General features: G+C 43.5%; 1 protein-coding gene and 1 long non-coding RNA gene across 5 annotated transcripts in view; one reads left to right on the plus strand and one right to left on the minus strand.

Moving 5' to 3' along the window:
• LOC130296344 (uncharacterized) lies at positions 1 to 1,636 on the minus strand. The gene is made up of 3 exons (XR_008849183.1): positions 1,512 to 1,636; positions 781 to 1,035; positions 1 to 496 (listed from the first exon to the last, which is right to left on the minus strand). It is a non-coding gene; the product is annotated as an uncharacterized LOC130296344 (long non-coding RNA).
• Positions 1,637 to 17,122: 15,486 nt separating this feature from the next.
• UCKL1 (uridine-cytidine kinase 1 like 1) overlaps positions 17,123 to 25,100 on the plus strand; it is a 59,753-nt gene continuing 51,775 nt past the window's right edge. The window contains exon 1 of one of the 4 annotated variants that reach the window (XM_056547771.1): positions 17,123 to 17,315. In XM_056547771.1, coding sequence (XP_056403746.1) covers positions 17,263 to 17,315 — 53 coding nt within the window. In that variant the 5' untranslated portion in view covers positions 17,123 to 17,262. The remainder of the gene's footprint in view (positions 17,316 to 25,100) is intronic. The other 3 variants (XR_008849182.1, XM_056547770.1, XM_056547769.1) reach the window with 3 other exon arrangements.

Consider the following 25,100-nt stretch of genomic DNA (forward strand, 5'->3'; position numbering starts at 1 on the left):
TATTTGCTGAAGTCACTTTGTTGTTCATCCTATTTATTCAGGAAGGCTGCAGACAGGCTGGATTTCCCTGATATACGCTCACCATTGTTGTGTATGCGGGTATACAACCTGCTTCGGTAAGCCGCTGACTCCCCTTCCATATTATCTAGGAAACCTGCACCATGGAGCGCCTCTGCTTTTTGTTATAGCCCAGGATTGTAAGAAGCCAAGTCAAGGGCCTGTAGCGTTAACACGATTGCAAAGTTGTGCGCAGTGATGGTAAGGAGAGCGAGATGACGTTTAGAGCAGGTGAGGTGACATACAACAGTAGACACATAAGGTATGGGTTTACGAGGCCAGAAGTTCTGGCCAGTAGGTGCAGGCTAATCCTGCAAGACATAAGAAAAGATAAGATGTGTTAAAAACTTCTATATCTATTGGAACTCCTTTTTCTAATGATAGTGGCCACTCCTCAGGTGGTCATGGATTGCATCTCCGTCCAGATCTTCTCAACCATCTAAAGAGAAGCAGAGATATTCAATGCCAGAGACAGAAGAAAAGAAAAATGATGGTGACCCCCCCCCCCCCAAGCTAAGAACATGATAGTGACCCCCCCCAAGCTAAGAAGAACATGACCCCCAAGCTAAGAATAATATTATAAGAAAAACATGAACATACATTACCAGGCCCAGCTTGGTGACATATAGTTAAATACGGGATAGTTAAATCCGGGCTGAGGGATTTCTGTGTCCCCTGGTCACTGCAGATGTTGATTTTGCAGTAGTATCTCGTATGGCTTACCCGGTGAATGTACTCTCCTCCAGATTCTGCCAGTCGATGGTGGTAGAGTGGATGCTCTCAGGTGTTACCACACACACCCCAATGCTTCTTAGGATCTTTGCAGAGCAAAGTTGAAAATATGGACGTTTTGTTGGTCTTGGCTTTGTAAACCATTTGCTTGACAGTGCCTTTGGAAAATGGAAAGTTCAACATTCCGGTGGACGATGTTGTTCATGAAGGAACTGGAGGCCACTTACCATCTCTGCTGTATAAAATCTGTTGGGAAGAACAAAGTCATTTCAGTGTCATCAAATTCTCCTCTAGCTATTTCTTACTATGATAGAATTTCTGTAATTAAATATGCATGCCCCTGAGGTTGATGTGTGGCATAGGAATAGGCAATCTCTGGCAACCAGGAGTATCCACCGCTGACTAATAATAGTTTCCTCATTGCCCTCTTTTTTGATGATACTCTTGGTGGCCATGTAGCTGTTTTCGACAGGGACTGATGCCAGTGCCACCTGAGGAAAACAAATGGAGAATACTCATTAGAAGACATCTCTAGGTTGTGATGGTGGTGGAGTCTGGCTGTTCATAGGCAGACTGAGTAGTCGGTCAATATAGTAGTAGTGAGGGAACTACAGCTCAGCAAAACTACTGAGCAGCTACTGGCATAATGCTGTGGCTCCTATTAGAGATGTCCTTGAGGCATATTCCACCATTCAAAGCAAACAAAGGAGAAGTCCGCTCACCTTCTGCCACAGGAAAAACCAAGATTCCCTGCTGATCCAGGTGCTGTCAGGACATTGCTGCCGCAAACAAGGTAGACAGAGAGAAACTTCACTCACTCAGGAGCATGGAATCCTCAGCACTTCTGGACACCAGGTATATAAAATACAAAAGCTTTATTTCTTGATGGTAAAAACATCATGGGGATACAAAATGGGATAAAAACAGACCTTTGTTACAGTAAGCATGATATGGTGTTTCTAGATATTCATTATTTTGTTGATGAGACAACAAGTTAGAAACAAAATGACATAGTAAACCCATATTGGGTAATTCTTTATTACATGCTAATAGCAGTCATGAACATCATACTATCCAGAATCTCCCTGTGGGAGAGTTTATCAGGGCACAACATGCCTGTTCCAATGACCATTTGTTTGACCAGGAATGTGCTATTATTAAGGAGAGACTTTAGAATAGGGGCTATCATCACCGTACTATTTCTAGAGCAGAGGGCATTGCCAGGTCAAAACCCAGATCAGAATATTTACATATGGGGGGTAAAACCCGACATTCATTAAACCATACAGAGGGAGTGGCTAAAAATCCAGTGTTTTTTCTACTGTATTTTCTAACCAGTTTATACAGATTAGAAATATTATACATAATAATTTATCTATTCTGAAACATTCAAATTTGTGTGAAATCCTTAAATCTGGACGGCGGTGTGTTGTTAAGAGAAATACTACTATAGGCAATAGACTCACCCAATCATTTTATAAGAAATCCTTTAAACCTTAGGCAGGGTAATAATTGGTAAAAAAAAAACACTGGCAGTGTCCCATGCGGTCTCCCTGTTCAGTATGCCGGTATATGACAGAGTCAGGACATGTCATTTCGGATACAAACAATTGTATTTATCCCATTAACCCCTTAAGGACCCAGCCAATTTTCAGTGTAGGACCCGGCCATTTTTTGCACATCTGACCACTGTCACTTTAACCCCTTAAGGACCGGGGCTTTTTCTGTTTTTTCATTTTCAATTTTTCCTCCTTAACTTTAAAAAATCATAACTCTAAAATTCTATATGATGACTTATTTTTTGCGTCACTAATTCTACTTTGTAATGACATTAGTCATTTTACCCAAAAATCTACAGTGAAACGGGAAAAAAAATCAATGTGCGACCAAATTTATGAAAAAACACTATTTTGTAAGTTTTAGGGGCTTCTGTTTTTACGCAGTACATTTTTTGGCAAAAATGACACCTTATCTTTATTCTGTAGGTCCATACGGTTAAAATGATAGCCTACTTGTATAGATTTGATTTTGTGTCACTTCAGAAAAAAATCATGAATACATGCAGGAAAATGTATAAGTTTAAAATGGTCATCTTCTAACCCCTATAACTTTTTTTATTTTTCTGTTTTCAGGGCGCTATGAGGGCTCATTTTTTGCGCCGTGATCTTGAGTTTTTAGCGGTACCATTTTTGTTCTGATCAGACTTTTTGATCACTTTTTTATTTACCTTTTTCTGGTATAAAAAGTGATAAAAAATGCAATATTTTGGGCTTTGGAATTTTATTGCACGTACGCCATTGAACGTGCGGTTTAAAAAGCGGTATATTTTTATAATTCGGACATTTCCGCACGCGGTGATACCACATATGTGTATTTTTATTTACACTGTTTTATTTTGTTACTAGGAAATGCCGGGTGATTCAAACTTTTAATTCAGAAGGGAATACCTGAAAGGGTTAACTATTTTTTACACTTTATTTTTTGCAAGCTGATAGGTGCCATAGAGACCTATCAGCTTGCAATGGCTGATTTCATTCACAGACTGCTGCCTTGCCGTTGCATGGCAACAATCAGTGAAATCGGTGATTGATTGCTCAAGCCTGGATCTCAGGCTTGAAGCATTCAATCAGCGATCGGACTGCAGGAAGGAAGGTAAGAGACCTTCCTCCTGTAGTACAGCTGTTCGGGATGCCGCGATTATACCGCGGCGATCCCGAACAGCTCCCTGAGCTAGCCGGGCGCTTTCACTTTCGTTTTTAGCCGCTAAAGGGTTAATAGCGCGCGGCACCGCGATCGGTGTCGCGCGCTATTAGCGGCGGGTCCCGGGTTCACTATGACGCCGGGCCCGCCGCGATATGATGCGGGGTTACCGTGTAACCCCGCGTTATATCGCAGGACCTGGACACATGACGTAGCGGTACGTCATGTGTCCTTAAGGAGTTAAGTATTAATAACTCTGGGATGCTTTTACCTTTCATTCTGATTCCGAATTTGTTTTTTCGTGACATATTCTACTTCATATTAGTGATAAAATTTTGTCGATGCTTGCATCATTTCTTGGTGAAAAATTCCCAAAATTTGAAAATGTTGCATTTTTTTTTTACTTTGAAGCTCTCTGCTTATAAGGAAAATGGATATTCCAAATAAATTATATATTGATTCACATATACACTATGTCTACTTTATATTTGCATCATAAAGTTGACATATTTTTACTTTTGGAAGACATCAGAGGGCTTCAAAGTATAGCAGCAATTTTCCAATTTTTCACAACATTTTCAAAATCAAAATTTTTCAGGGACCAGTTCAGTTTTGAAGTGGATTTTAGGGACCTTATTAGAAATACCCCATAAATGACCCCATTATATAAACTGCACCCCTCAAAGTATTCAAAATGACATTCAAAAGGTTTGTTAACCCTTTAGGTGTTTCACAGGAATAGCAGCAAATTGAAGGAGAAAATTCAAAATCTTCATTTTTTACATTGGCATGTTCTTGTAGACCCAGTTTTTGAATTTTTGCAAGGGGTAATAGGAGAAAAAGCCCCCCAAAATGTTTAACCCAATTTCTCTCAAGTAAGGAAATACCTCTACCTCATATGTGTATGTCAAGTGTTCGGCGGGCTCAGAAGGGAAGGAGCGACAATGGGATTTTGGAGAGTGAATTTTGCTGAAATGGTTTTTGGGGGGCATGTCGCATTTAGGAAGCCCTATGGTGCCAGAACAGCAGATAACCCCCCACATGGCAAACCATTTAGTAAACTACACCCCTCAGGGCACGTAACAAGGCATACAGTGAGCCTTAACACCCCCCAGGTGTTTGACGACTTTTCGTTAAAGTCGGATGTGTAAATGAAAAAAAAAAATTTTCACTAAAGTGCAGTTTTTTCCCCAAATTGACAATTTTTACAAAAGGTAATGGGAGAAAATGCCCCCCAAAATTTGTAACCCCATCTCTTCTGAGTATGGAAATACCCCATGTTAGGATGTAAAATGCTCTGCGGGCGAACTACAATGCTCAGAATACAAAAAGAAAACCACATGGCAAACTATTTTGGAAACTACACCCCTCAAGGAACGTAACAAGGGGTATAGTGAGCCTTAACACCTCACAGATATTTCACAACTTTTTGTTAAAGTTGGATGTGTAAATGAAAAAAAAAAAAAATTTCACAAATATGCTGGTTTTCCCCCAAATTTTTAATTTTTACAAGGGGTAATACAGTGCATAGTGAAAGTATTCGGGCCCCCTTGAACTTAATCGACCTTTTACCAGATTTCAGGCTTCAAACATAAATATATAAAACTGAAGAGTCAACAACAAGTGGGACACAATCATGAAGTGGAATGAAATTTATCGGATATTTCAAACTTTTTTTTAACAAATAAAAAACTGAAAAATTGGGCGTGCAAAATTATTCAGCCCCCTAAAGTTAATACTTTGTAGCACCACCTTTTGCTGCGATTGCAGCTGTAAGTCGCTTGGGGTATGTCTCTATCAGTTTTGCACATCGAGAGACTGAAATTTTTGCCCATTCCTCCTTGAAAAACAGCTCGAGCTCAGTGAGGTTGGATGGAGAGCGTTTGCGAACAGCAGTTTTCAGTTCTTTCCACAGATTCTCGATTGGATTCAGGTCTGGACTTTGACTTGGCCATTCTAACACCTGGATATGTTTATTTGTGAACCATTCCATTGTAGATTTTGCTTTATGTTTTGGATCATTGTCTTGTTGGAATACAAATCTCTGTCCCAGTCTGAGGTCTTTTGCAGACTCCATCAGGTTTTCTTCCAGAATGGTCCTTTATTTGGCTCCATCCATCTTCCCTTTAATTTTAACCATCTTCCCTGTCCCTGCTGAAGAAAAGCAGGCCCAAACCATGATGCTGCCACCACCATGTTTGACAGTGGGGATGGTGTGTTCAGGGTGATCAGCTGTGTTGCTTTTACGCCAAACATAACTTTTTGCATTGTTGCCAAAAAGTACGATTTTGATTTAATCTGACCAGAGCACCTTCTTCCACATGTTAGGTGTGTCTCCGAGGTGGCTTGTGGCAAACTTTAAACAACACTTTTTATGGATATCTTTTAGAAATGGTTTTCTTCTTGCCACTCTTCCATAAAGGCCAGATTTGTGCAGTATACGACTGATTGTTGTCCTATGGACAGAGTCTCCCACCTCAGCTGTAGATCTCTGCAGTTCATCCAGAGTGATCATGGGCCTCTTGGCTGCATCTCTGATCAGTCTTCTCCTTGTATGAGCTGAAAGTTTAGAGGGACAGCCAGGTCTTCGTAGATTTGCAGTGGTCTGATACTCCTTCCATTTCAATATTATCGTTTGCACAGTGCTCCTTGGGATGTTTAAAGCTTGGGAAATCTTTTTGTATCCAAATCCGGCTTTAAACTTCTCAACAACAGTATGTCGGACCTGCCTGATGTGTTCCTTGTTCTTCATGATGCTCTCTGCGCTTTAAACGGACCTCTGAGACTATCACATTGCAGGTGCATTTATACGGAGACTTGATTACACACAGGTGGATTCTATTTATCATCATTGGTCATTTAGGTCAACATTGGATCATTCAGAGATCCTCACTGAACTTCTGGAGAGAGTTTGCTGCACTGAAAGTAAAGGGGCGGAATAATTTTGCACGCCCAATTTTCAGTTTTTTATTTGTTAACAAAGTTTGAAATATCCAATAAATTTCGTTCCACTTCATGATTGTGTCCCACTTGTGCGTTTACAAAGCCCCCCGTGGTGCCAGAACAGTGGACCCCCCACACGTGACCCCATTTTGGAAACTACACCCCCACAGAATTTAATAAGGGGTGCAGTGAGTATTTACACCCCACTGGCGTTTGACAAATCTTTGGAACAGTGGGCTGTGCAAATGAAAAATAACATTTTTCATTTTCACGGACCACAGTTCCAAAAATTTGCCAGACACCCGTGGGGTGTAAATGCTCACTGTACCCCTTATTACAGTACGTGAGGGGTGTAGTTTCCAAAATGGGGTCACGTGGGGGGGGGGTCCATTGTTCTGGCACTATGGGGGCTTTGTAAACACACGTGGCCTTCAATTCCGGACAAATTTTCTCTTCAAAAGCCCAATGTCGCTCCTTCTCTTCTGAGCATTGTAGTTCGCCCGCAGAGCACTTTACATCCACATATGGGGTATTTTCTTACTCAGAAGAAATGGGGTTACAAATTTTGGGGGGCTTTTTTTCCTATTTTCTCTTGTGAAAATGAAACATTTAGGGTAACAACAGCATTTTAGTATAACATTTTTTTTTTCATTTTCCCATCCAACTTTAACGAAAATTCGTCAAACACCTGTGGGATGTTAAGGCTCGCTATACCACTTGTTACGTTCCATGACTGGTGTAGTTTCCAAAATGGGGTCACATGTGGGTATTTATTTTTTTGTGTTTATGTCAGAACCGCTGTAAAATCAGCCACCCCTGTGCAAATCACCAATTTAGGCCTCAAAAGGAGAAGGAGAAAAAGCCCCCCACAATTGTAGTAAGAAACTTACTGTAAACCTGCCCGTGTGAATGTACTCTGTACATTCACATGGGGGGGGGGGGCAAACCACCAGCTGTTTCAAAACTACAACTCCCAGCATGTACTGACAGACCGTGCATGCTGGGAGTTGTGCTTTTGCAACAGCTGGAGGCACACTGATTCAGTTAGGTTCTGTTACCTAACTCATTATTTTCCAACCAGTGTGCCCCCAGCTGTTGCAAAGCTACCCAGCATGTACTGATCGCCAAAGGGCATGCTGGGAGATGTAGTTATGCAACAGCTGTAGGTACGCAACTACAACTCCCAGCATGCCGAGACAGCTGTTTGCTGTCTGGGCATGCTGGGATTTGCAGTTTTGCAACATCTGGAGAGCTACAGTTTAGAGACCACTGCACAGTGATCTCCAAACTGTGACCCTCCAGATGTTGCAAAACTACAAATCCCAGCATGCCCAGACAGCAAACAGCTGTGTGGGCATGCTAGGAGTTGTAGTTTTGCAAGATCTGGAGGTTTACAGCTTAGAGACCACTGTATAGTGGTCTCAAACTGTAACCCTCCAGATGTTGCTAAGCAACTCGCCGACTCCCGTAGGATACAGGGAGCCAGCCGCATGACCTCGCCGCCCGCCGATCTCCACCGTTGATCGCCGCCTCCGCCGCCATGGATGGGTAAGTGGACTTCGTCCCCGCTCCTCTGTCGGTTTCCCCGTTCTGCCTATTGTGGGTGGGCAGAACGGGGAAACCGAAAGTTAACCCCCCCCCCCGCCCCCGATCTGCTATTGGTTGTCTCGTCTATACGACCAATAGCAGGGATAGGAGGGGTGGCACCTCTACCACCTCACTCCTATCCTTTCAGGGGGATCGTGGATGTCTTTGACAACCCCGATCTCCTTGATTTTCCGGGTCACCATAGACCCGTATGAATTGCGCAAATCGCAGGTGTGAATTCACCTGCGATTTGCCGCGATCGCCGACATAGGGGGGTCTGATGACCCCCCTGGGCATTTGCACGAGATGCCTGCTGAATGATTTCAGCAGGCATCCCGGTCCGATCCCCGCCTGGCGGGGACCGGAATTCTCCATGACGTACGCGTACATCATGGGTCCTTAAGTACCAGGGTGTCATGACGTACGCGTACGTCAAGGGTCCTTAACAGGTTAAAACCTACATATCATGCAAAACCGATTTTGTGGTTTACTCCATTTCATGTTTGAAATGCAGGCAACAATATGTAGGGTCCACAATTCGCAAGTTAAAACGTAGAATCTCTGAACATGTTGTGGGCGCAAAGTCGGGGAGCAGTATTCACACGCATCAAACATTTTAGAGATGAACACGGAGGTAGCGTTGCTTATATGAGGGTCACACTGATTGAACATGTCATCAAGTCACCCAAAGGAGGAGATAAGGTTTGTAAATTACATACAAGAGAGATTTACTGGATCATGAAAATGGCGACCCGAGCCCCGAAGGGTATGAATTATAGATCAGATGTCATGTTGTTTTATTAATTCATATGCTTCCTGTATGTTTTTTGTTATATACGCATATACATTTGCTTTTATTGAAGGATTATTATGGTCCCAACCAGCCTTGTTTTCATTAGGTGTGACCCTCATTCAAAGGTTGCTATGAGCAACGTATAACTGCAAGTTAGAAGTCAATCAGTATTACATGATCACAGATACTCAGTCATTTACTATGAGTCAGCTCATGAAGGGTTACTGCAAGTTCCTAATTGGGAAGAGATGTGCTAATGGGGAGGGGTTTTTGCTATAAGGTGTATATTTATTCGGCTGAATATTTCTTCTAGTGAGGACCTTGAGAAAGGCTTTTGTTTGCCGAAACGAGTCGGCCTGTTTTTATCCCATTTTGTATCCCCATGATGTTTTTACAGTCAAGAAAGAAATAAAGCTTTTGTATTTTATATACCTAGTGTACAGAAGTGCTGAGGATTCCATGCTCCTGAGTGAGTGAAGTTTCTCTTTATGTTCCACCATTACCATATGCAGTTGCATAAAATAAGTACACTAATTAATAATAGAATATGGTTTGTTATCTCAATTGTCACAATTAATGGCAAACACAATGTAACTAAACTAAGAACACACAAACTGTTGGACTCCTCATGTCTTTTATTGAGGACATTGACAGACATTTATCATGCGATTTAATTAATTTTTTTTTACTAAAAATGTCGCACAAATGTCACACCTGCGACTACGTGATTTTCCGTGCGACATTTTGACTGGAAAGCGAGAAAAGCAAGTTTTCCAAAACTTAACTACGTAGTTATAATTTTATAATGGACTAAGGGTAGTCTGGTATTTATTAACTGCGACAGTCGCAACTGTGCAAAAAAAAGTCGCAGCAAGGTTAAAAATTGACTAAATTTACTCCAACTCAAACATAGAGCAGAAAAAGCTACTACCCGCCTGCGCCACACATCTCCCATCTGTCTGCTACCTGTTGCAAGACTACTACTCCCAGCATGTCCATACAGTGAGGGCATGCTGGGAGTTGTAGTATTGTAGCGGGTGGACAATGTGCGGCGTGGGCGGGTGGAAGACAAGGGGGGGGGGGGGGGGGTATGTACAGCAGTGTCCCCATCTCCATCATTATCTTAGGGTAGCGGGGATAGAATCAGAGGAGCGCGGGCGGCTGCAAAGTGATGCCAGCCCGGGCTCCTTTTAACATACCTCGGAGCCGCGGATACCGCGGCTCCGCCAGATGTTAAAAGGAGCCCGGGCTAGCCACACTTCAGTCGCCCGGGCTCCTCATATATCCTGCGGCGCTGTGGTAAGGAGCCCAGGCTAGCCACACTTCAGTCGCCAGGGCTCCTCATACATCCTGCGGCGCCGTGGTAAGGAACCCGGGCTAGCCACACTTCAGCTGCCCGGGCTCCATCAACTATTATCTCAGCAGCGCCTGGTAAGGAGCCCGAGCTGACATAACTCAGCAGCCCCCCCGGGACTCCCACAGCCGGGCAGGGAGATGTGTAGGTGCCATCCCTCAGCACTGCGGTACACGCCGAGAGATGGCAGGGACGGCTTCTGCACATCTCCGTGCCCGGCTGCAGTGTTATGTCAGCCCGGGCTCCTTACCACAGCGCAGCGGAGTTTGGTGTAATTTCATATTTCCCGCTGGGTCCCGTGTCACGTGACCCGGCAGGAAATATGAAATTACAGTTATTCTCTGATCACTGCAGCCAGGGAGCGGAGCCCATTACCATCCGCTTCCCTGGCTGGCACAAATACAACTCCCAGCATGTCCTTACAGTAAGGGCATGCTGGGAGAGTTGTAGGGGGGCGGGTGCTTGTCACCTGCCCCCTGCCGCACAACTACAGCTCCCAGCAGGGCCTTACAGTAAGGATATGCTGGGAGTTGTAGTCATGTGGTGCGGGAGATTGTCACCCCTCCCCCCCCCCCCACACACACACAAGTTGTAGTTGTCACCCGCCCCCCTACAACTCCCAGCATGTCCTTACTGTAAGGACATGCTGGGAGTTGTAGTTGTGCGGCAGGGTCAGGTGACAAATTTGTGTTCTGAAGTCGATTATTGGTTTTTGCTTATGTATGCTAAAAAAAAAAATGGTATTCAAAAGTGATTTATTGGTTTTTGCTTATGTAAGCCAAATTTATCAACCCACCATGATAGTATAATAAATATGTCACACATAAGCAAAAGCAAGAAAAAAAATGCCTACAGAACTTGCTTACCAAAGCAACGATGATAAATGTCCCCCATCAAGTAAACATCCACAGTGCACGGAAATAAAGTAGCTGACCTTTGATTTTGATAACCCAAAGATCAATCACCTCTGCCAAATGTTTAGTATATCTGCAAATAAGATTTGTGCAGCCTCTGGGAAAAAATTCTGTAGCATTGCTTCACACTTTATTAGTAGTCAATGCAGAAATCCAGGTAATTGCAAAGGGTTCACTTACTTTTTCTTGCAACTTGGAACACTTACACGGAACACGGACTAGATTTTCAAGTTGGTTGTTATCAGTGTAGTTCTCAACTTCAAGTCTAGATAGACTGCTGTAAGGTTGTACTAAAGCTATAGAGGTCAATGTATATATTATGGGGAAGATTTATCAAAACCTGTGCAAAGGAAAGGTTGCTCAGTTGCCCATAGCAACCAATCAGAGCGCTTCTTTCATTTTGCAGAGGCCTTGTTAAAAATTAAAGAAGCGATCTGATTGGTTGCTATGGGCAACTCAGCAACTTTTCTCTGGACAGGTTTTGATAAATCTCCCTCTATGTCCTTATAGTATCCTATATGGACCAGGAGATGTGAATACACAATGCCCCATCCCCACAGTGTTGATTCCTGAGATCATGGGACATAAAGTAGTAGACATGGGAGCACAGAAGGTTCTATATGTCCTGTTTGTTATCCCATAGCAATTAACATTATCCAGTCTAAACAACAGATGGAGATAAAATGTTTAAAAATGTAAAGTTCAAAGGTGTGCTCTGCCCCTAGACATCTTATCCCCTATCCAAAGGATAGAGGATAAGATGTCTGATCGCGGGGGTCCCGCCACTGGGGACCTCCACGAGCTCTCCTGCTTCACCCCCGTCTTTCAGCTGTACAGATGGGGGGCATGACGGATGCCAGGCCCCCTCCCATCGACTTGCATTGAGGGGGTCGGGTGTGACATCACAAGGGGGCGGAGCTGTGACATCACAATACTCAGTCCCCTGCATCGCCGTCATCAGCCACAGAGACATCCTCATAGGTGCCGGGGCCGAAAACGTCACACTGCTGCTCAGCCTATCCCTGGCCGAGTCGGGACTTCGCTGCGGACGGTGATTGGCTGAGTGCAGTATGACTCGCCGACCGCCGGCAACCAGGAAGAGGATAGCGGCGGAGACCGGAGTGGGTTACCAGAGACACCGGGGGAGCGTAGGCAGGTATGTGTCACAGCGTGCGCTCCTGCTCGGGATCCCGGCGCCTCCCGGTCAGACGTGCTGACCGGGAGCACGGGTTCCCTTGTGTCAGGGACGCGGTTGCCGTGGCGGCTGGTCTTCGCTCACGTGCCATGTCCCTGTCTGCCTTACCTGGCTCCCTGCACCATCAGTCTCTGCCTCCCGGCGCGCACGGCCCCTTCTGTAAATTTAAAGGGCCAGCGCACCTTTGATTGGTGCGCTGACCCCTGGCCACTTCCCAATAAATGTTACCTGCCCCTTCCTGCCCTTGCCGGATCTCTGTGCCTTTGAGAATGCGTTCCCTATTGTGTGATATTGCCTTGCCTGTTGCCGAACCCGTTGCTACCGACTACTCGCTCTCGAACCTTTGCTGCCTGCCCTGACCTCTGCTACGTCCGACTACACTCCTGCCTACTCCCTGTGTGCCACGCCATATCAGCTGCCAGAGAGGTCGAGTTGTTACTGGGGGATACGACCTGGTAGTTACCGCCGCAGCAAATCCATCCTGCTTTGCGGCGGGCTCTGGTGAAGACCAGTAACTACTTAGAACCTGTCTTCCAGTACAACCTGCGCCATCGCCTCTCTGGTCTAGAGGATCCACTACTAGTCCTGCCGGTACGTGACAGTAAGATCCGGCCATGGATCCCACTGATGTTCCCCTGCCAAGCCTAGCGGACCTCACCACCATTGTGGCCCAGCAGGGTCAACAGCTGGCCCAGTTGACTGCTTTGATGCAGCAGCTCCTGCCTTCTCAGCAACAGCCAGCTCCTCCGTCTGCACCTGCAGCTACACCTCCGCCTGCAGGTTCCAGGATCCGTCTGTCACTGCCTGATAAATATTACGGAGATCCGAAGCAGTGCCGTGGGTTCCTGTCGCAGTGCTCTCTCCACCTCTAGCTGCTGCCCGACCAGTTTCTTTCTGAGTGAGCCAAGGTAGCCTTTATTCTCAGTTTATTGTCCGGGAAGGCCCTGGCCTGGGCTACTCCACTTTGGGACCACGCAGATCCAGCCACCTCTTCCGTCCAGAACTTCTGCCAAGAGTTCCGGAATGTTTTTGAGGAGCCTGCCCGGGTTTCCTCCGCAGAGACTGCCTTACTTAACTTGACCCAAGGAGGTTCTTCCGTAGGTGACTATGCTATTCAGTTACGCACCCTGGCCTCTGAACTGAACTGGAACAATGAAGCCCTTTGTGCCACCTTCAAGAAGGGCCTCAACAGTGAGATAAAGGACTTTCTGGCTGCACGTGAACTACCTTCCACCCTTAGTGACCTCATTTTGCTGGCCACTAGGATTGACAAACGTTTCGCCGAGAGACAAGAGGAACTCCTCCTTCAAAAAGAAAAAGCTCGACCTAGATGCTACCCTCGTCTGGATCCCGTTTTTCTGCATTCACCTCAACCAGCTACCGGGCCTCCCGCCGTGGAAGCCATGCAAGTGGATCGGTGACGCCTGACTCCGCAAGAACGAAGCCGCCGCAGAGATGAGAACCTGTGTCTGTACTGTGACAGTACCGAGCACTTCCTTAAAGATTGTCCTCTCCGTCCACCACGCTCGGGAAACGCTCGCACCTAGTAAACGTGGGAGAGGCATTGCTAGGTGTGGATTCATCCTCTCCACGTCTCACCATACCCGTGCAGTTGTTCATCTCTTCCAAGTCCTCTTTCTCCACTACCACCTTTTTGGATTCCGGTTCAGCTGGCAACTTTATTCATGCCTCCTTGCTTGACAAGTACCGTATTCCAGTAATCCGTCTACCCAAGCCGTTCCTCATCTCTACAGTTAACGGTGAGAGGCTCTCTGCCACTGTGCAGTTCCGTACCCAGCCTCTGCAGATGGACATTGGAATATTTCATACAGAGACTTTACAGTTCTTTGTCCTTCCTTTCCAAAATAGGGTCACATGTGGGGGGGGTCCACTGTTCTGGCACCACGGGGGGCTTTATAAATGCACATGGTCCCTGACTACCATTCCAAACGAATTCTCTTTCCAAAAGCTCAATGGTGCTCCTCCTCTTCTGAGCATTTACATATGCAAAAGTCGTGAAACCCCTGTGGGGTATTAATGCTCACTTTATTCCTTGTTACGTTCCTCAAGGGGTCTAGTTTCCAAAATGGTATGCCATGTGTTTTTTTTTTTTTTTGCTGTTCTGGCACCATAGGGGCTTCCTAAATGCGACATGCCCCCCGAGCAAAATTTGCTCTCAAAAAGCCAAAGCATTGTAGTTCGCCCGTAGTGCACTTCAGGCCAACTTATGGGGTACCTCCATACTCAGAAGAGATGGGGTTACAAATTTTGGGGGGTATTTTCTGCTATTAACCCTTGCAAAAATGTGAAATTTGGGGGGGGAAACACACATTTTAGTGGAAAAAATTATTATTTTTTTTTTACATATGCAAAAGTCGTGAAACACCTGTGGGGTATTAAGGCTCACTTTATTCCGTGTTACGTTCCCCAAGGGGTCTAGTTTCCAAAATGCCATTTTTTTTTTTGCTGTTCTGGCACCATAGGGGCTTCCTAAATGCAACATGCCCCCCAAAAACCATTTCTGAAAAACGTACTCTCCAAAATCCCCTTGTCGCTCCTTCGCTTCTGAGCCCTCTACTGCGCCCACCGAACAATTTACATAGACATATGAGGTATGTCCTTACTCAAGAGAAATTGGGCTACAAATATAAGTATACATTTTCTCCTTTTACCCCTTGTAAAAATTCAAAAATTGGGTTTACAAGAACATGCGAGTGTAAAAAAATGAAGATTGTGAATTTTCTCCTTCACTTTGCTGCTATTGCTGTGAAACACCTAAAGGGTTAAAACACTTACTGATTGTCATTTTGAATACTTTGGGGGGTGTAGTTTAATGGAGTCATTTTTGGGGTATTTCTAATATGAAGACCCTTCAAACCCTGAAAAAAAGCAAGGTTCAAAATTTTGTGAAAAATTGGAAAATTGCTGCTGAACTTTGAAGCCCTCTGGTGTCTTCCAAAAGTAAAAACACGTCAATTTTATAATGCAAACATAAAGTAGACATATTGGAAATGTGAATTAAAAAAAATTATTTTGAATATCCATTTTCCTTACAAGCAGAAAGCTTCAAAGTTAGAAAAATGCAAAATTTTTCACCAAGAAAGAATGCAAGTTACCACAAAATTTTACCACTATGTTAAAGTAGAATATGTCACGAAAAAACAATCTCGGAATCAGATTGATAACTAAAAGCATTCCAGAGTTATTAATGTTTAAAGTGACAGTGGTCAGATGTGCAGAAAACGCTCTGGTCCTATGATGTAAAATGGCCTGGTCCTTAAGGGGTTAATGTAGTCTACGTGTCCCATAGTGACCAGACAACATCAAACATGCAAATTTCATTGTACAGAAAATAAATATATATATTAGGGATTGCCCAATACTGTTTATTTAAGACCATGTATGAGTTGCCAATACTTGTTTTTTTTATGTCATGTGACATCAGAGGTGGCTTTATACTTTGTGAAGCCTAAGGCAGAAGTCAAACATGAGACCCTCACTCATAATTAGGATATGCCCCCAATATCTAGGTATGGAATCCCTCCCTATTAGGTAGTAGCCCCCAGTAGTTTGGTAGGAATGGAATCCTCCCCCCTATTAGGTAGAAGCCCCCAGTAGGTAAGTAGAACATTCTCCCTATTAGGTAGAAGCCCCCAGAAGGTAGGTATGGAATCCTCCCCCTATTTGGTAGAAGCCCCCTGTAGTTAGTAGGGAATGCCCCCTACTAGGTAGAAGCCCCCAGTAGGTAAGTAGTAACCCCCCCCCCCCCCCTATTAGGTAGAAGTCCCCAGTTGGTAGGTAGAGAATCCTTCCCCTATTAGGTAGAAGCCCAAAGTAGTTAGTAGGGAATCCCCTGTATTATGTTGAAGCAACCAGTAGTTAGGTAGGAAATCCTAGGTAGAAACCACCAGTAGGTAGGGAATCCCCCTATTAGGTAGAAGCCCTCAGTAGTAAGGAAACACCCCTGTTACATAAAAGCCCCCAGTAGGTAGGGAATCCTCTCCCTTTAGGTTGAAGCCCCCAGTAGATAGGTAGCCAGGTAGGTAAGGAACCTCCTATCAGGTAGTTTACCCAAATAAGTCCACTTTAAAATAGGAGAATAAAAATCCCAATCACCTTCCCTTCACTCCTTCACTGAGGTCTCAGCATCCTCTGCTCTGTTTGTGGTGCAGGGACCTCCTGTTTTGCTCCGTCATCCGGAGTGGTGCAGGACCTACGTTGTCACGCCCTGCAGGTCCTGCACCACTCTGGATAATGGAGGGAACAGAGGATATTTTTTTTTTTTTTTTTAATGGTCTGCGGGTATTGAGGAAATTTGCACTTGTACAAGTACTGATGCAAATGTCCGATACCGGCACCAATACCAGTATTAGGATATATTTACAATGTATTACACTCATACAAGTTGAGTCTAATAGACAGCAACCATAAAGAGAACTTCTAGGGCACAGTTTCCCAACCAGGGTGCCTCCAGCTGTTGCAAAACTACAACTCCCACCATGCCCGGACATGGTGGGAGTTGTAGTTTTGCAACAGCTGGAGGCACCCTGGTTGGAAAACACTTTTCTAGGGAAATATAGTAAGTCTAATTATGCACGACTGTTGCTCAGGTCTGTGGCCTCTGGCAAAGGGCCATTTTTTTGTATGACAAGTGACAGGGTAATGGCTACTGTAGCCCATAGCACCCAGTAAACCCCGTCACTGGGTAAAGATGGCTGACTGTCTGCTGACATAAGAGTGTGACTGTGGGTATAGGAGTATTTTTATACTGGTCACTTGAGGCCTACAGAAGCCACCTGCTTCCATGCCTGCTTGTATTTAGTTACCTAGGCAACCAGCCTGCCTCCGCCTCGCTTTCGCGTTGATTACAGTCGCGGGGCTGCCGGGAGTTGTGGTCCAACACGGCGCCTTCTACCCTATGGAGCGAATGCACTGAACTACAATTCCCGGCGGCCTCGGCAGTTCCTGCTTGTGACAATCCCTTGCAATGGCGGAGGCTGAGAGGGACCGGTCTGGGAAGGAGTCTGGGGGCATTGAGAGGTGAGACATTGGGAAAGGGAGGAAAATGAGTTACCATGGCAATAGGTTACCTTGGTGTGTAGTAACCAAGGAGACGACATTGTGGGTCACTATCTATCCACACCTTTCGTGGAACTACAGATCCCAGCAGGGCCTTCCAGCCACTTGGAATGATAAGACTTATAGTTCCACAACAGCTGCAGGAGCCACAAAGACATTTGTAGAATGGATTGTTATGTGACTCGGATCATGTGATGTGATTTTTGAAATTTTGGCACTGAATTTTTTTTCTTCTGTTTTTAACCCACAGTTTACATTACATTTTGCAGGTTGTGACGGTCACCTGAACCACCAGGGTCAATCACATACCTTGTCGTTTTTTGGATGGACTCAATAGCGGCGCGCCCATTCACTTTGAAAGACCAGATATAAGTTTACTTCAGACTCTGACCCTAGGCCCTTTTTTTGACAGATGTATTAAAGGGGTACTCCGGTGGAACTTTATTTTTATGTTATTTATTTTTTAATCAACTGGTGTCAGAAAGGTAAACAGATTTGTAAATTATTTCTATTAAAAAATCTTAATACTTCCAGTACTTAACAGCTGCTGTTATGATCCACAGGAAGTTCTTTTCTGCCTGACCACCGTGCTCTCTGCTGACACCCCTGTCCATTTTAGGAACTGTCCAGAGCAGGACAGGTTTTCTATGGGGATTTGTTCCTACTCTGGACAGTTCCTGACATGGATAGAGGTGTCAGGCAGAAAGGAAATTCGAAAAGAACTTCCTGTGGATCATACAGCAGCTGATAAGTACTGGAAGGATTTAGATTTTTTTAATAGAAGTAATTTACAAATCTGTTTAACTCCCTGGCACCAGTTGATTTAAAAAAGTACCCCTTTAAGGTTGGAAGTCCTGGCCTGACCGCAAGTCTAGGTATCATTTTGCGTCACTGATCCCTCGCTCAGGCCGTGGCTTGCAGTTGTAATAGGACAGTATGTAAAACAGGCCTTAGAGCATTGTTTTCCAGCCAGGATGCCTCCAGCTGTTTCAAAATTCTAACCAACAGTATGCCAACACTGCCTCATGGTGCGTTTACACAGGGGGTTGCCACGTGTTTCTCACTGCAGATTTGAGCAACGGCGGAATTTCCACAGCTAAAAATCTGCAGCAGGTTGTGAACATATCCAAAGAGTGTATTCACATATACTAGAACCGCTGTGAATTTGAAGTTGCAGAATTGACAAATTTACACATGTATCCTGCTGCAAACTTAAATGTAATTTCCCCTCAATGAGATCTTTGGGGTATTCCACCTTTATACCCCCATCAAACGTGAATCACAGCCTGAAAATACCCCTTTTTCAGTTCTGTCAGCTGATCACATGGCCTGTGATGTTTCCTCCTCTCTCGCTGCAGGATACAGACTCCATGGACTTCTATACAGTCCGTCTCCTGCAATGAAAATAGAAGCCCTCAGTTGAGAGTTTCTTCCACTCATTCTAGTGATTGGTGGGGGTCTTAGTACACAGACCCTGACCCATCAAAACATTTGACATGTCAGGTTTTTTCTTTATAAATGATAGTGAGTTGGGGTTTGGTTTGGCTTTCTCACTTACAAATAACACATTCTGATGTATGTAATTTCTCAAAGTTTCCGAAATGTTAATAAGACAACATTTTTTACTGTTGTTGTTCAGGTTGGTGATTTGCACACTACGGATTTCCCAGAGCAGAATTCCTCTTTGGAATTCTCTTGTAAATTCCGCTGCACAGTTCGCACTACAGAAATTCAGTGGCAGAGTTTTCCACCACTAAAATTCACTTGCCGAAAGAATAAATGATGTTCAATCTTTTGGCGGAATACGTTGTCATCTGTGAGGACCACCAATATTTACGCAGTCCTAGTACCTAAATCAGTCTGCGCTGGGTGCCCCCAGGATCTCCGCCTTGAATTCATCCAAGCGGAGAGTCCGTAGTGTGACCCTAAGGCCATGTCTAAATGGCAGAAATGTTTTGAACATTTTGCAAGTAAAAGGCATCTGCATAAATGCCGGCGCTAGGACCACTCGGAAAAGCACAACATTTTTCTGCCGGATTACGCTCGCAAATTCTGTCGTGTTAACGTAGCCTCATAGGAGGACATTTAGCAAAACCTGTGCAGAGAAAAAGTTGAGCAGTTGCCCATAGCAACCAATCAGATCGCTTCTTTCATTTTTCAAAAATGAAAGAAGCGATCTGATTGGTCGCTATGGGCACCTGGTTAACTTTTACTCTACACAGGTTTTGAAAAATCTCCATGAGGCTAAGTTTCCACTTGTTGTTTAATTATTATTATTTTTTTTTAAACGCCAAATCTGCTGCATGGCTTTTTTTTAGTGAAAAAACGCTGCGGCCAGATGTTAGTTGCAAGTCAATAGGAAAACGCAAAATGCCTTTTCCACTTGGCGTTTTTCAGTTAGTTTTTGTTTTTTTAATCCAACTGAAAAACGCCAAGTGGAAAAGGCATTTTAGCGTTTTCCTATTGACTTGCAGCTAACATCTGTCCGCAGCGTTTTTTCGCTGAAAAAAGCCATGCGGCAGATTTGGCGTTTTTCTAAAAAAAAAAAAAAAAAAAACAAGTGGAAACTTAGCTGCAAGTCAATAGGAAAACGCAAAATGCCTTTTCCACTTGGCGTTTTTCAGTTAGTTTTTTTTTTTTTATCCTTTTGGCATTTTTTTCACTCCTCTTCGGAGTTTTCCTGCCTCTTGGCAATTTTTCTAAATTGCAGCATGTTGAGTCTATGGCATTTTTTAACTGAAATCGTGGCATTTTTCTCCCATAGAAAATCACCATGTAGGTTTTAACTTTAACAAGCATTTTTGCAGGCAGTTTTTACTTTTTTTTTTTTTTTTTTTTCTTAGGGTACCATAAAAAAATTAATAAAAAAGATACAGTAGGGATAGAAAACATTGTATTTAACAAAATTTATATTTTTTTTAACAAAATTTTTATACATTTTTTGAACGGGGACCAATTTATGTGGGCGGGCATAAAAATGTAGCCGGCAATATAAAAAATGTATAAAGGGGCCGTTTAATTGTAATTGAGCGGCAAATATGAATCTGTGATGTGAAGAGAATTTCACATCACATTGTACAGTGCAGGGGAGCGGAGAAGTGTGGCCAGCCGCTTCTATAGATTATATAGCAGGTAGAGCTGGGCGGTATGACCAAATATGTGTATCACGGTATTTTTGTCACTTATGTCGGTTTCACGGTATATAATGGTATTTCTTTCACCCACCCCCCCCCCCCAAAATCATGTGACCCGCGAGCGATGTTCTGCTCCCCCCCCCCCTCCCTCAATATCATGTGACCCGCCAGCGCTGTTCTGCTCCCCCCCCCCCCCCCCAATTAATTATCAGCCCAGCAGGGTACTATTCACATATGTCAAGCACTGCCCTCCTCCTCTTTGTTGGAGGCCGCTGGCGCTGGAACTCACTGTACGCCAGTGGTCTCCAACCTGTGGACCTCCAGCTGTTGCAAAACTACAAATCCCAGCATGCCCGGAGTTGTAATTTTGCAATAGCTGGAGGTCCGCAGGTTAGGGACCACTGCTGTACGCTGTATCCCTATTCCCGGGCTGCAAAAGAAAAAGAAAATAAACTTTAATTTATCTACATCGGCCTTACGCTGGGGACTGGATCGTCGGACAGCCGTCAGCCTATCACTGGCCGGAGCGATGTCCCGCCCCGGCCAGTGATAGGCTGAGCCCACTGTCATGTAAGAAGCCGGCATAGGGATACAGCGTACAGCAGTGGTCTCAAACCTGCAGACCTCCAGCTGTTGCAAAACTACAACTCCTAGCATGCTCGGACAGCCGTTGGTTGTCTGGGCATACTGAGATTTGTAGTTTTGCAACATCTGGAGGTCCGCAGGTTGGAGACCACTGGCGTACAGTGAGTTCCAGCACCAGCGGCCCCCAACAAAGAGGAGGAGGACAGTGCTTGACATATGTGAGTAGTACCCCACTGGGCTGATAATTAATTGGGGGGGAGCAGAACAGAGCTGGCGGGTCGCATATGATTAGTTCCCCGATGTGGGACAGCGCAGCGCTAGGGGCCTAACCGGTATTGCGGAATGGGAAAAATTGATATCGTGCAGCCCAAAAATTTCGGTATTCGGTATGAACCGGTATACCGCCCAGCCCTAATAGCAGGATCGCAACGGGTGTCAGAAGCGACACCCGGAGCGATCTGTCTATTAGTACAGGTTAGTACAATGCTTGGAGTGTACAGGTTAGTATACTCCCAGCATTGAACAGTCTGTTCCATGCTGGGAGTAGTAGTAGCACCTATAAAAAAAAATAAAGGATGTAAAAAAAAAAATATTAAAATTAAAAAAACACACACTTTATTAAACACATAATTAAAATACATTACTAATATAAAGTTTCACAAAATTAATTATAAAAATATATCATTTTTTACAATTAAATGTCCCCTTTATACATTTTTAACCCCTTAAGGATGCAGCCCATTTGGGCCTTAAGGACGCAGAAAATTTTATTTTTACGTTTTCATTTTTTCCTCCTCGCCTTCAAAAAATCATAACTCTTTTATATTTTCATCTACTATGAGGGCTTGTTGTTTGTGCGACCAGTTGTCCGTTGTAATGCCATCACTCACTTTACCATAAAATCTATGACGCAACCAAAAAAATACTATTTGTGTGGGGAACTTAAAAAGAAAACCGCAATTTTGCTAATTTTGGAAGGTTTCGTTTTCACGCCGTACAATTTACGGTAAAAGTGACATATGTTCTTTATTCTTTGGGTCAATACGATTAAAATGATACCCATGATAATATACTTTTCTATTACTGTTGCGCTTAAAAAATAATCACAAACTTTTTTAACAAATTAGTATGTTTAAGATCCCCCGATTTTAAAGACCTCTAACTTTTTAATTTTTCTGTATAGGCGGTGGTATGAGGGCTCATTTTTTGCGCCATCATTTGTACTTTTTATTGATACCATATTTGCTTATATAAAACTTTTAATAAATGTTTTATAAATATTTTTTTAGAATAAAAATGTTTATTTTTGACTTTTTTTTTTCTTTTTTTTAACGTTCACGCCGTTCACCGTACGGTATCATTAACATTTTATTTTAATAGTTCAGATATTTACGCATGCGGCAATACCAAATATGTATATAAAATATTTTTTTTACACTTTTTGGGGGTGAAATAGGGATAATGGGACAATTTATGTTTTTACTGGGGGAGGGTTTTTTTCACATTTTTTTTTTTTTACTTTTACTTTTATTTTTACACTTTAATAGTCCCCATAGGAGACTTTTTAAAGCAATCATTTGATTGCTAATACTGTTCAGTGCTATGTATAGGACATAGCACTGATCAGGGTTATCGGTCATCTTCTGCTCTGGTCTGCGGGAAAGCAGATCAGAGCAGAAGACTCCCGGAAGGCAGCGGAGGCAGGGGAGGGGACCTCCGGCTGCCGTGCTGGATGATCGGATCGCCGCGGCAGCGACCCGATCATCCAATTAAGTGACCCGATGCTGCAGATGCCGTGATCTGTATTGATCAAAGTTGATCGCTGCGTCTAAAGTAAACTACTCTCGGCTAGCTCAGTGGGCTGTTCGGTCCCAAACAGCTGGAGCACACAAGGAGGGCCCCTACCTTCCTCCTGTGTGTCCGATCGCCAAATGACTGCTCAGTGCCTGAGATCCAGGCATGAGCAGTCAAGTGGCAGAATCATTGATCAATGTTATCCTATGGGGACTATAACATTGCAGTAAAAAAATAAGTTAATAAAGATCATTTAACCCCTTCCCTAATAAAAGTTTGAATCACCCCCCCTTTTCCCATAAAAAAAACCAAACAAATAAAAATAAGCATATGGGGTCCGAATTATAAAAATATATAGTTAATTAACCCCTTAAGGACCCTTGACATACGCGTACGTTATGGCACCCTGGTACTTAAGGACCCATGACGTACGAGTACGTCGTGGGAAATTCCGGTCCCCGCCGGGCGAGGATTGGACCGGGATGCCTGCTGAAATCATTCAGCAGGCATCCCGTGCAAATGCCCAGGGGGTCATCAGACACCCCATGTCATCGATCGCTGCAAATTGCAGGTGAATTCACACTTGCGATTTGTGCAATTCCGAGTCACACGGGTCTATGGTGACCCGGTGTCCCAGAAAATAAGGGGGATCGGGGTTGTCCAAGACACCCACGATCCCCCTGAAGGAATAGGTGTGAGGTGGCAGGGGTGCCACCCCTCCTATCCCTGCTAATGGTCGTCAAGAAGCGATGACCAATAGCAGATCGGGGGCGCCCGATTGTTCATTAAACCGCATGGTCAATGGCGTACGCACAAAATAGTGCATTTTTGGTAACTTTTTATATCATGAAAAAATGAATAAAAAGCGAACAATAAGTCCTATCAATACAAAAATGGTACCGTTAAAAACTTCAGATCACGGCGCAAAAAATGAGCCCTCATACCGCCCCATACACGGAAAAATAAAAAAGTTATAGCGGTCAGAAGATGACAATTTTAAAGGTATTACGTTTCTTGCATGAAGTTATGATTTTTTCCAGAAGTACGACAAAATTAAACCTATATAAGTAGGGTATCATTTTAATCGTATGGACCTACAGAATAAAGATAAGGTGTCATTTTTACCGAAAAATGTACTACGTAGAAACGGAAGCCCCCAAAAGTTACAAAACTGGTTCTTTTATTTATTTATTTTTTTTGTCTCACAATGATTTTTTTTCCCGTTTCACCGTAGATTTTTGGGCAAAATGACTGACATCATTACAAAGTCGAATTGGTGGCGCAAAAAATAAGCAATAATATGGATTTTTAGGTGCAAAATTGAAAGAGTTATTTTTTTTAAAGGCAAGGAGCAAAAAACGAAAATGCAAAAACGGAAAAAACCCCGGTCCTTAAGGAGTTAAAGTGACAGTGGTCAGATGTGCAAAAAATGGCCGGATCCTACACTGAAAATTGGCTGGGTCCTTAAGGGGTTAAACCGCACAGTCAATGGCGTACGCGCAAAAAAAATTCTTAAGTCCAAAATAGTGTATTTTTGGTCACTTTTTATATAATGAGAAAATGAATAAAAAGCGATCAAAAAGTCTGATCAATACAAAAATGGTACCACTAAAATCTTCGGATCATGGGGCAAAAAAATGAGCCCTCATACCGCCCCATATTCAGAAAAATAAAAAAGTTATAGGGGTCAGAAGATGACAATTTTAAACGTATAAATTTTGCTGCATTTAGTTATGATTTTTTCCAGAAGTCCGACAAAATCAAACCTATATAAGTAGGATATCATTTTAAACGTATGGACCTACAGAATAAAAATAAGGTGTAATTTTTACGGAAATATGCACTGCGTAGAAACGGAAGCCCCCAAAAGTTACAAAATGGCATTTTTGTTTTTTCAATTTTGTCTCACAATGATTTTTTTTTCCATTTCGCTGTAGATTTTTGGGTAAAATGACTGATGTCATTACAAAGTAAAATTAGTGGCACAAAAAATAAGCCATCATATGGATTTTTTGGTGCAAAATCGAAAGAATTATGATTTTTTTTAAAGGTAAGGAGGAAAAAATGAAAGTGCAAAAATGAAAAAACCCTGCCTCCTTAAGGGGTTAAAAATTTATTAAAAATGTTGTTCTTCAAAAAAAATAGAAATTTCGTAAAATACAATTTTTTCCATCCCTTCTGCATCCTTTTTTCTAAGGCTAGGTTTCCACTTGTTTTTTTCTTTTGGCAAAAA

This window comes from Hyla sarda, chromosome 12 (genome assembly GCF_029499605.1).
Source record: "Hyla sarda isolate aHylSar1 chromosome 12, aHylSar1.hap1, whole genome shotgun sequence".
NCBI lineage: Eukaryota > Metazoa > Chordata > Amphibia > Anura > Hylidae > Hyla > Hyla sarda.